Source organism: Podarcis pityusensis, assembly GCF_964106645.2.
Source record: "Podarcis pityusensis genome assembly, chromosome: 2".
NCBI classification, from domain to species: Eukaryota; Metazoa; Chordata; class Lepidosauria; order Squamata; family Lacertidae; genus Podarcis; species Podarcis pityusensis.
The window spans coordinates 1,899,651-1,912,176 of record NC_138029.1 but is presented as its reverse complement, the minus strand read 5'-3'; the positions used below and the strand labels follow the sequence as shown (position 1 = coordinate 1,912,176).

Sequence of the window (12,526 nt, the reverse complement as noted above, 5' to 3'; positions counted from 1 at the left end):
CTGTTCTCCTTGGAACGCTTCCCCTGTTACTGTTGCTAAGGCTGCAGTGTGCTTCTGGAGCCTCTGGGGACACTCTTTAGCCATGTGCTGTGCACTGTCACAGATGTAACACTTCCTGGTCCCTCTAGGAGGCTTCGCCTTGACTGCTCCGGACGCTGAGGCTCCGGCAGCTGGCTGAGCCTTTGCACGACCCAGCTCCATTGGTTCCTCCCCTCCCTTCAGCATAGGCGAGGGATTTGTACGTCCCAGGTCCCTGGGAAGAAGAAAAGGAGGCGCTCTAGCTGGTGGGCGGACGTGACGCCCCTCCTCACTGTGCCAAGGGCGTTCTTCGTGGCGCACCCCTATCGTGAGTGCCCTCTGCACGACGTCTGCTAGGGTTTGAGGTCTGTCTCCCCTAGCCAGCTCATCTTTTACTGAGCCATGAAGCCCCTCCCAGAACAAGTCTCTCACTGCCAGGGAGTCCTTTTCCCAGCCCAGCACATTCAGCAATGCAAAAAAGCGAGAATGGTACTGACGCACTGTAGCCTTGCCCTGCCGCAATCCATGCATCTCCTGGCGCGCCACATCAACGTCAACGGTAGATTGGAAGCAAGCGTCCATGGCTTTGATAAATTCGTCAGAGTCCCTGCGGGCAAGACCATCTTCGCGCCACAAATTGCGTAACCAGGTTCTAGCTTCCCCATGCAAATGGGACACAATAAAGCCTACTTTCTCCTCCTCATCTTTGAAGTCTTTTCGAAGCAAATGCAGCACGTATAGGACGTCTGCTCTGAAATTGGGATAATGCTTCAGGTTCCCATCGAAGTGGGCTACTAAATTGCCCCCCCTCCGTCCGAGACCGATTCCCTCTGATCTGGACCCCGGGAACCCCTGTTTGCACGCCTGATCCCACCTGGCTTGCAGATCCTGGCATCGCGCTTCTGCTTCGGCAACTGTCTTCTGAGAGACCCGTACTGCAACGGAGAGTTCAGCGACTGCGTTTTGCAGGGTCGTTATCTGCTCCTCAGTAGTCATGTCTGCCAAACTTCGTGAGCTTTGCAAAAAAAATTTTTTTTGCAGTTTCTAGGAGAAGGGACTTACTGTCAGGGCTGCCTCAAGTCTCAGCTCACAAAAGACCAACGCCTTTCTTTTCTTATATACAAAAGTGTTTATTGCAGTTCATTGTTTGCTTCAGATCCGAGGCGCGCAGCCCTACGTCTGTTAGGCTTAGACCGCTGAAGTCCCTTCTGAATCCGTCCCTCCCCTGCACCAGTTTAAGAGGCTTGCGCTGCTCCACCTCTTTCTCTCTTTCCTTTTCCGCAGGGTCTTTCTGCCTGCTGGGGTTTTGCCCCTCCTGGATTCCTCCGACGCGGAATCAGACTGCTCTTGCCCCCTCCTGCGGGCTTTGGGACCTGGCCCCTCCTCCGGGCTCCCTGTACTTCCGCGCGCCTCTACATTTGAACTTGGCGCGCGCGCCCAACCTCTAACTTTCCTTTTGACAGCTACGCTACTCCCTTCACTACTCCCCTCCCCTTCCGGGAGGGTGGCTTGCTCCGACCTCCCTCCTTTCTCTACTGCCGGAGCCGCCTCCCCTGATACACTGGAACCTCCACCCCCTTCGCTGCACTCTGGCGGGGAGGCTGGTCCTGACGCCCAGCTGCCACTCTGGGATCCCCCGCTGGCCCCCTGCTCCTGACACGTCCCCCCTGGGGCTCCCCTGGCCTTGACCACCGGCGCCCCCTTCTGGGAATCCTGTGATTCGCTGGAAAGACTCATGGAATCTCTAGAGTCATCGTCATCCTCTTCCTCGCTGTCCTGGGATTCATCCCCATCGCTCTCCATCTCCTGCCTACCCTGTGCCTCTGTCCCTGAACCCCTGACAGTTACTTTTCAACAAACAATTTAAATCAATGGGGTGTCAGTGGCCGCAAGAGAGTAAAAATGAACAACAGTTGGCAGTGCTAATTCCTGGAATTCCTAGGCCAGGATTCAGGCATTAGAAGATGGGAGTTATACAGCAGTTGGCCGCAACCCAATGCTCAGTTAAGTGCATTTAAGCCTATAGATTTTCATTGAATTAACTGCACTTAAGTTTGCATTAAAAGGGACGCGGGTGGCGCTGTGGGTAAAACCTCAGTGCCTAGGGCTTGCCGATCGCATGGTCGGCGGTTTGAATCCCCGCGGTGGGGTGAGCTCCCGTCTTTCGGTCCCAGCTCCTGCCCACCTAGCAGTTCGAAAGCACCCTTAAGTGCAAGTAGATAAATAGGTACCGCTTTATAGCGGGAAGGTAAATGGCGTTTCCGTGTGCTCGCCAGAGCAGCTTCGTCATGCTGGCCACGTGACCCGGAAGTCTCCGGACAGCACTGGCCCCCGGCCTCTTAAGTGAGATGGGCGCACAACCCTAGAGTCGGACACGACTGGCCCGTACGGGCAGGGGTACCTTTACCTTTTACCTTTTAAGTTTGCATTGGCTTGCAGTGTAATAAATTTTTTAGCTGTTTTAACTAGACTTCATTCAAGAGAATATCTTGAGAGTATGTTCTAACAACTGGTTACCACCCTTCAGAAATAGGGCAGGACAGCCACTTTAATTAATTATTATTATACATTAATACAGATAATTCAGAAGTCTCACATCTTTTCTGCATTCTGATAAATGTTCAGGGGTGTGAATAATTCTTGTGCTTGACTTTAAAAACAAACAAATTAGTATTAACTAGAGTCAGCATGCTGGCCATGGGTATAGTGTTTAGCTTGATTGTGAGGACCAAATATTAAAATCTTGTACTGCATCAGCCACTACTGGTTAAAATGCATTTTCTAAAAGTTTAAATTTATAAAAGATATGAGAGAAAGTACTCATTGAAGATATATTTCCTTATGTATATTACCCTAGAGTGGAAGGTTAATAGGTGACTGACTAATCAATGTAAATACAAAAAAATGCATTTTGAGTGGGATTGCTGCATAGTTCAGTTTCTGGACCCAAATTTTGCACACTGTTTCCACCATCACTTCTCAGGCACTGTCCCCAGACTCAGCCCTGGCACACCTGTCCCTGGAGCCTGGTGCCAACTCACCAATCCATCACACACAAATCTCTTGAGTTTATGCTTATTGCCGCAGTCAGAATGTCAGTGGCTTCCCACTGGAAATCGGACTCACCTCCTTCCTAAGAGTAGCTAGTGAATGGGACATTGCGCTGTCAGAACACCTGACACACAAGCAGAGTCCTAAGTGGTTCATCAAAAATAGACCACTTTTATCCAACTTAGTTTTTCTCCTATGTTAATTGATCCACTAAACCCCCTGCTCCACAGATTACTATGTGGAGAGGCTTTATTGAGAACTAATTTGATTCACCTTTTTCTTCTTATATGTAATAATTGTATATGGCATTGCATTTTCAGTTGTCTCCTGGTTTCCCCCTCCCCTCTGTATTTTCATTTCATTTTTCTATTTTTATTTTGTACATTCATTATTTTTACTGCATTTTGTATGTGCTTGTTGGAAACCATTCTATATGAAAAAATGACCATAATAATAATTAACAGATTGCCTCTACTAAACGTAACAGTTTTTAAAATAAAAAAACATATATTCCTCAAAAAATGTATTTTGAGATGAATGTTTGAGAACAAAGTCTGAAGATTCACTGCAGAAATGGAACAGAACCAGAAGTAAAAAAATCATGCAGAAAACGGCAGAGAAGGGAGGCAGATTCACCCCTCCCAAGCTTAGCTAACTCCCCAGGGTTGTTGTGAGCCCATGATGCCCTTCCAAGTTACTTGGAGGAAGTGTGAGATGACTCACAAATAAATAAAATGCTTCCAATACTTGCCATCTTGCTGGAAAAGTTCCCGGAAATGCTGGAACTGTTTGTCCATTTCTCTGAGATGCGTAGTGACCTGAAGCAGCTGGTTGGGGCAGAGAGTCACACATCCCATGCCTTCCCCAGAGGTGGATGTCTGCACAGAAGCCCAAACAGCATTCAGGAAACCTGAATCACTGGCTAAGAGCCCATTGCCCAGTGGTGACTGGCTGCCATTGCAAGGGCAGGTGGAATCATTGTGGTCCCTGGCCTTATTCATGTTCATCCCTCGGAGCTTGGACACAGATGACAAGTACCACAAGCACAACTGCCTTCGGTACTAGAGATTCCCCGTCACGTGCCTCCCTTGAACACCCTTGAACAGCCCACAGGCTTCAGCATTTGTTGTAAGACCCCCAACTATTTCCTAGGCATCCATGGTCCTCATCCGTGAATTGTCCTCAGATTCTGAAGGCACACGACTGCTCTTTTCCAAGGGCTCAGCGGTTCTCCCAGTGATTCAGAGTTCTTCAAGTGGGGCTGTTGCGAAGATGTCATGACTGGGAGGGGAGTTCCAGAGGCATTGATTGGGAACAGTTAAGGCACAGGTGCCTTAGAATAGTCATAGAATCATGCCTTGGCATAGTCTTCAAATGAAAGGTCCAGTCTGACAGTTCTGTGGAACACACACCCAACACCAGAGAAGGCCCTTCATTTCCCAGAGACAGATATTCATTCCCCTCTTGAAAATGGCAGGAGCGAAATGGTTTTCCTTTCTTTCTTCTTGGAGAGCTCTGTCAGATTCTCGAGCTAAGGTGTGCCCTAGATTGAGGAATGAGGTCAGGAGAAACGAGTCTCATTCGCTGTCGGCCTCATCACACAAGAGCATGTACTAAAGTCATTGCCTGAAAGCTGTACCCCAGGAGAGTCTTATGCGTCCAGCGGAAGTCTGCGTTTCCTTTCATTTAAACCAGGTCCAAGGACGCCAGACTCAGAAGTGTTGGTACATGTCACATATCTGTGAGGAATCATGGATGGGCCATTTGGCTTACAGGGTGTCAGACAGGGCAGATTTTCCACATTCCATTTGCAGGAGTGATGACATTGGAGGCTTCCTGGAGTGTCTCTGCCCAACACAGGAGGAAGCAATCCTCCCACCTTTCTCTCTTTTATTAACCATTTCCTACCTGAAGGCCTTGTATATGTTTTCTAGGGAGTCCGATTCAAAGCCCCAAGAGGTGGAACATGAGCCTTCTCAACGAACGGAGGGTAATGGCATAGGGTTGCCTATTTCCACCCACCAGCCCTAAAGGCCCTATTCCTGTACCTTTAAAAGCAGCCTAGCAAGTAGAAATTTAATGTGGCAGAGAAAAAAGTGAAGTGCCTAAGACAAGATGGAAGTTGTGAATTAGGTAATCCCCTAGTTGAAATCAGCTTCAGGCCCTGTATCTCCAATATGGGGATAATAGTACTGGCTTGCCTTACAAGGTTGTAATAATTTTTGTGGATATATGTAAAGCACTTTGAACATTCTCAGGTACTAAGAAAATATTATGAATGCCAGTGTTTAAAGCTACACTAATAATACAAATGCTACTTTTCAGTATCTATAATCTTTGAGAATTCTTGGAGAACAGGTGAGGTTACCTGCGGACTGGAGTTGGGCAAATCTTGTCCCCTTCAAAAAGGTGGAAAAAGAAGACTCAAGTAACTACTGACATACCAGTCAGTAATCAAAGGTCCTAAAACAGATAATTCAACAGTCGGTCTGTGAGCACCTAGAAAAGGATGCTGTGATTACTAAAACCCAGCATGGTCTTAGTGTATCTTAATAATAATAATAAATTTTTATTTATACCCTGCCCTCCCCAGCCAAGACCGGGCTCAGGGCGGCTAACAACCAATAATAAAAACAAGTTGATTAAAATACAAGTTAAAAGATTAAGATACAACATTAAACATTAGGGTGCAATCTCTTCATAGGAGGAGAAAGGAAAAAGGAAGAGGGGGAGGGAATCAAACTGATTCTAAGCCAAAGGCCAGGCAGAACAACTCTGTCTTACAGGCCCTGCGGAAAGAAATCAGATCCCGCAGGACCCTGGTCTCAAGGGACAGAGCATTCCACCAGGCTGGAGCCAGTGCTGAGAAGGCCCTGGCTCTGGTTGAGGCTAATCTAACTTCCTTAGAGCCCGGGACCTCTAGGGTGTTGCTAAATATGGACCTTAAGGTCCTCCGTGGGGCATACCAGGAGAGGCAGTCCCGTAGGTATGAGGGTCCTAGGCCGTGAAGGGCTTTAAAGGTCAAAACCAGCACCTTAAATCTAACCCTGTACTCCACCAGGAGCCAATGCAGCTGGAAAAGCACTGGGTGAATATGCTGCCATGGCAGAGACCCTGTGCGGAGCCTCGCTGCAGCATTCTGCACCCGCTGGAGTTTCTGGGACAGCTTCAAGGGCAGCCCCGCGTAGAGCGAATTACAGTAGTCAAGCCTGGAGGTGACCATCACATGGATCGCTGTGGCCAGGTTGGGGTGGGAAAGGTAAGGGACCAACTGCTTGATACGGCGAAGGTGGGAAAATGTCGACTTGGCTGTTGTAACCTGCGCCTCCATGGAAAGGGAGACATCAAGGATTACACCCAAACTCTTAACAGAAGGCAATGGCACTAATTGGGCCCCCACAAGAGAAGGGAGTTGGTCCCTCATCCTCATACCATCCCGACCCAGCCAGAGGACCTCTGTCTTTGAAGGATTTAGTTTCAGTCGGCTCCCACGAAACCATCCAGCCACAGCTTCCAAACATCTGGTCAGTGTGTCAGGGATCGAGTCGGTATGGCCATCCATCAGCAGGTAGAGCTGAGTGTCATCAGCATATTGGTGACAACCCAGTCCAAAGCTCTGGATAATGTGGGCAAGGGGGTGCATAAAGATGTTAAAAAGCATCGGGGAGAGGATTGTGCCCTGCGGCACTCCACACACCAAGGGGTGGCGTGATGACATCTCCCTCCCTAGTGCCACCCTCTGTCCCCGACCAGAGATAAAAGAGCACAGCCATTTACAGACTATGCCCTGTATCCCCCCATCGGCGAGGCGGTGGTCCAAAAGATCATGATCGACCATATCGAAGGCTGCTGACAAATCTAAGAGAATCAGCAGTCCCTACCCGCCTCGATCCAGTTGTCTGCGGAGATCATCTGTTAGGGCAACCAGAGCTGCCTCGGTCCCAAAACCAGGATGGAATCCGGACTGAAATGGATCTAAAGCCGATGTTTCATCCAGAATCCTACCAAGCTGTTCAGCAACTGCTCTCTCAATTACCTTACCCAGATATGGGAGATTTGAAACTGGGTGGTAATTGGATAGATCTAAAGAATCATAGAGTTGGAAGAGACCACAAGGGCCATCGAGTCCAACCCCCTGCCAAGCAGGAAACACCATCAGAGCACTCCTGACATATGGTTGTCAAGCCTCTGCTTAAAGACATCCAAAGAAGGAGACTCCACCACACTCCTTGGCAGCAAATTCCACTGTCGAACAGCTCTTACTGTCAGGAAGTTCTTCCTAAGGTTTAGGTGGAATCTTCTTTCTTGTAGTTTGGATCCATTGCTCCGTGTCCGCTTCTCTGGAGCAGCAGAAAACAACCTTTCTCCCTCCTCTATGTGACATCCTTTTTATATATTTGAACATGGCTATCATATCACCCCTTAACCTCCTCTTCTCCAGGCTAAACATGCCCAGCTCCCTTAGCCGTTCCTCATAAGGCATCGTTTCCAGGCCTTTGACCATTTTGGTTGCCCTCCTCTGGACACGTTCCAGTTTGTCAGTGTCCTTCTTGAACTGTGGTGCCCAGAACTGGACACAGTACTCCAGGTGAGGTCTGACCAGAGCAGAATACAGTGGCACTATTACTTCCCTTGATCTAGATGCTATACTCCTATTGATGCAGCCCAGAATTGCATTGGCTTTTTTAGCTGCCGCGTCACACTGTTGGCTCATGTCAAGTTTGTGGTCAGCCAAGACTCCTAGATCCTTTTCACATGTACTGCTCTCAAGCCAGGTGTCACCCATCTTGTATTTGTGCCTCTCATTTTTTTTGCCCAAGTGCAATACTTTACATTTCTCCCTGTTAAAATTCATCTTGTTTGTTTTGGCCCAGTTCTCTAATCTGTCAAGGTTGTTTTGAAGTGTGATCCTGTCCTCTGGGGTGTTAGCCACCCCTCCCAGTTTGGTGTCATCTGCAAATTTGATCAGGATGCCCTTGAGTCCATCATCCAAGTCGTTGATAAAGATGTTGAATAAGACCGGGCCCAAGACAGAACCCTGTGGCACCCCACTAGTCACTCTTCTCCAGGATGAAGAGGAACCATTGATCTAGTAAAGGATCTAGTGAAGTTTTATTTAAGAGCGGACACACCATTGCTTCCTTCAGCTCCCCTGGGAATATCCCCGTGCCAAGGGACAAATTGATAATTTCAACCAGGGGGGCCCACGTAATATCTGGGCACGCCCTAATCAGCCAAGACGGGCACGGATCAAGGAGGCAGGTGGTGGGCCTACCAGCTTGGAGGAGTCTATCAGGGAGTATCCGATCGAAATGGTCTAACACTGGACCCAAAGACAGTCAAGGGGCCTCCAGTTCTGTCACTGTATCTAAATTGGCAGGGAGGTCACAGAGGAGCAACAGGACTTTCTCCGCAAAAAAGCTCGCAAATGCCTCACAGCTGTGGGTCGAATGCATTTACTGACAGCAGTTCTCCAAGGTTCTCCAAGGTTCAAGACACTCCCAGCCGTGCCTAGAGATGCCAGGGATTGAACCCAGGAGCATCTGCATGCAAAGCACAGTTACATAATTTTGTCACAACAGACAGTGAGATGATTATCATAGTATTTGGTGGAAGATGAACTGCAGTGGAATGGATCCGGTGCTGCATGTCACAAACACAGGGCGAAATAGAAAATGCCTTCTTACATCGCTCTGTCACAAGAGACTAGGGCCCTGCGGGACCTGACATCTTTCCGCAGGGCCTGCAAGACAGAGCTGTTCCACCAGGCCTTTGGTCAGGGCGCAGCCTGACCCCCTCCTCTGGCAATCTGCACAGAATTTTGCTTAATGGTTGCCATCAATTTGATTTTAATTAATTTTATAATGAATGTTTTTAGAATGCTGGATTATTTTGATTGTTGTTAGCCGCCCTGAGCCCAGCTTCGGCTGGGGAGGGCGGGATATAAATAAAATTTATTATTATTTATTTATTATTGTTATTATTCTTAAAGTGTTCCTTTAAAAAAGATTTAGTGAGTTCACCATTCTTAGTTTATACACTTCTTAGTATGCCCTCACTCCTTAGTCATCTTCTTCCTCTACCAACCAACAGTTGCAAACAACTTAAAAGCAAAGATCCCAATCTAATGGACTTCCTCACTAAATTTGACATCCTGTTCATCCAGGAAACCTGGTCAATAGACGAGCTCTACCTGGACAATTACCACTCGTGTATTAAAAGAGCAACACCTAGTCAAAGAGGGGGCAGACCCAAAGGAGGCTTAGCCTTACTGTTCTCAACGCAGATACAAGCTAATATTATCCAATTACCCTCCAATGATGAATGGTCTGTAGCAGCAGTTTTAGACTTCGGACAAAGCAAACTGCTATGCATAAACTTATACTTACCTACATGTCGTCGGCAGGCACAAGTAGAACAACTATGGAAAGAAGTGGAAGCCCACGTGGTGCAATGGAGGAGACAACACCCGTCAGCCATGATATTACTAGCTGGTGACCTAAACGCAAGAGTGGGCCCTAACGACAACACCCTATATGCACATTTTCACCAATGGCCTCCAGAAATGGAAACTATCCCACCCCTAATGATAAGATCATCCTACGATAAGACATGCAACATTGGAGGACTACATTTAGCACACATGGCCTACAGACAGAATCTACACTTGCTGAATGGGGCTATACAAGGAGATTATCCTGGTCAATACACATATTGGTCAGGACACAAACTGTCAACGATAGATTATTGCATTGTTTCCCAAGACCTGATCCCTAGGATATCAAAATTCACCATTACAGCAAGAGCTGAAAGTGATCATCTACCTTTATCCCTCGTGTGTGATTTACCCTTTGATCTGCCCAAACCCCAACACAGATATCAACCAGATCTAACACCCGGAACAGGCCTCAAGAAAATCAGATGGAACGGACAAGTGAGCGAGCGGATATCTAACTGGTACAAAACTGAGGAGAGCTACCGTCTCTCAAAAGCAATTATGGAAGGGTGCTTAGAAATAGAGGAGAGCGCCCCGAACATGATGACAACATATGAAATGCTTATACAAAAAATCCAAGAGTTTGTTGTAAAACCGAATTCCAAGTCTCCCCACCGTCGGAAAACTTCCAGGGAGTGGTTCGATCATGAGTGTATAACCTCCAAGAAATCATTGATCCACTCCTTCATCTGCCATAAGGATAATCCAACAGAGGACAACAGGCAAAAGATGCTTGAAGCCAAAAGAAGTTACAAAAAACTTCTGACACAAAAGAAAAGATACACAATGAAGTTATTATGGCAGCAACTGATAGAGGCCTCCAAATCAAGTAATCCATCATTATTCTGGAGAATCGTAGCTGTACAGCCGGATAGGGGCCTATCACAACTATCCTGTTGCATATCAATGAAAGCCTGGGAAACGCACTTCCATAATCTTTACGAGGAATCTAGCGATGAGTCCTATGCATTAGACATACCGGATGATCAGATACAGCCATGGCCAGCAGTCTCATTAATAGAGACCCATCTGCTGATTGACCAACTAAAGAACGGGAAAGCCCCCGGAATTGACTGTATACCGGCGGAACTATTTAAAACCAATGCAAACTGGTGGGCCCCCTTGCTAGCCTCTCTGTTCACATATATAGATAGAACTGCACAGATCCCATACGACTGGGGGACTTCCATCATTATTCCCATTTACAAAAAAGGCTCGAGGGACGATCCCTCCAACTATAGACCAATAAGCCTCCTGAATATAATAAGTAAATTATACGCTAGACACCTCAGCGAGAAACTGTGCGAATGGATAGAAAGAGCGAAGATTCTTGATGATGCACAGGCAGGGTTTAGACAAGGGAGATCCACAATGGACCACTGCCTGATCTTACAGCACCTAGCTGAGAAATACACGTCGCACCACAATCACCACCTATTCGCAGCATTTGTAGATTTTAAAGCAGCCTTTGACTCCATCCCAAGAACTCGACTCTGGGACAAACTCAACAAATCATCCATAGACCGACGTCTGCTGCTACTAATATACAAACTGTACAACAACACACGACTTCGTATAAGATGCAGCCAAGAAGGTCAACTCTCTAACTTCATTAGAACAACAAAGGGAGTTAAACAAGGATGCATTTTGGCCCCCTTTTTGTTCAACATCTATATAAACTCCCTAATAGACCACCTACAAGGAGCGGATACACACGCCCCCAAATTAGCAGACAAAAAACTGCCTATCTTACTCTATGCAGACGATGCGGTTATATTGTCCCAGACTCAGATGGGCCTCAAAAGAGCTCTTAACAGCTTATCCCAATATTGTAGAGAAGAGAAACTAGCAGTGAACTACCAAAAAACAAAAATCATGGTTTTCTCTAACAAAAGGAAAATATACAGATGGAATTTAGACAATCAGGAGATTGAACAAGTGACATGCTTTAAATATCTAGGAGTGATATTCCAAGCATCAAGGAAGAAGACTGCCCACATAAACTACAGCTCCTTTACAGCACAAAAAAGTACAACAGCAATCCTAAGATTCCATCGTACAACGGGAGGAAATTTCATTCCTGCTACAATTAAACTATTTGTTGCAAAACCAACAGCACAAATCCTATACGGCGCACCACTCGTCTCCCTCTCTAATCTAGACCCATATGAGAAGATACAATCAGGTTTCCTTAGATCACTCCTGCAAACACCTAAATGCGTCCCAAACGCTGCCCTACGACTGGAAACGGGCTTATACAGCATTAAAGCCAAAGTATGGATAAGAACCTTATGCACTTGGCTAAGACTTAACAACTCGCCGGTTGGACTACTTTCCCTGATGCTTCTTGACAAATTCCAATCTAGCTGGCTGAAGGGCATTCTCAGAAAAATGGCCACATATGGCCTCTCCCCAGAGTATTTATTAAGTTTAGAAAGGGGAAGGGCCAAGAACATAATCAAAGAAAGACTCAGGGACATTGAAACCCAAAATGACTTTAACCAGCTTCCGATAACTTATAAACTTCTATACAATTCCCAAAGGCCCCATCTAGCAAACTATCTCAAAGTTCTAGACAATGCTAAACACCGATGGGCATTTTCCAGGGCCCGCTTTAACGCTCTCCCTTCAGCTCTTCTAGAGGGAAGATACAATAAAATACCGATTGAACAAAGATTATGTCCCTGTAACAGCAATGAAATCGAAACCATTGGGCATGTCATCTTATACTGCCCATTATATCGAGACTCAAGAAAAGAGCTGATCGAACCGATTCTGAGGAAAATACCTCGTAGTACAGACGACACCTATATCAGACACCTCTTAGCTGACAAAGAGCCCGAAATTAACAGGTCCGTGGCAAAGTACTGTTACATTGCAACAAGAATAAGACGAGCAATGATGTCTACAAAGGAGTTCAAACTATAAACATCGAAGGAACGATAATAAACAGTAGCGACT

At 46.7% G+C, this 12,526-nt stretch overlaps 1 protein-coding gene across 1 annotated transcript in view; it reads right to left on the bottom strand.

The window, feature by feature from the left end:
* GMIP (GEM interacting protein) overlaps nucleotides 1-5,496 on the bottom strand; it is a 91,615-nt gene extending 86,119 nt beyond the window's left edge. The window contains exon 1 of the mRNA XM_080996114.1: nucleotides 3,821-5,496. Coding sequence (XP_080852240.1) covers nucleotides 3,821-4,076 — 256 coding nt within the window. The 5' untranslated portion in view covers nucleotides 4,077-5,496. The remainder of the gene's footprint in view (nucleotides 1-3,820) is intronic.
* Between the last annotated feature and the right edge of the window lie 7,030 nt (nucleotides 5,497-12,526).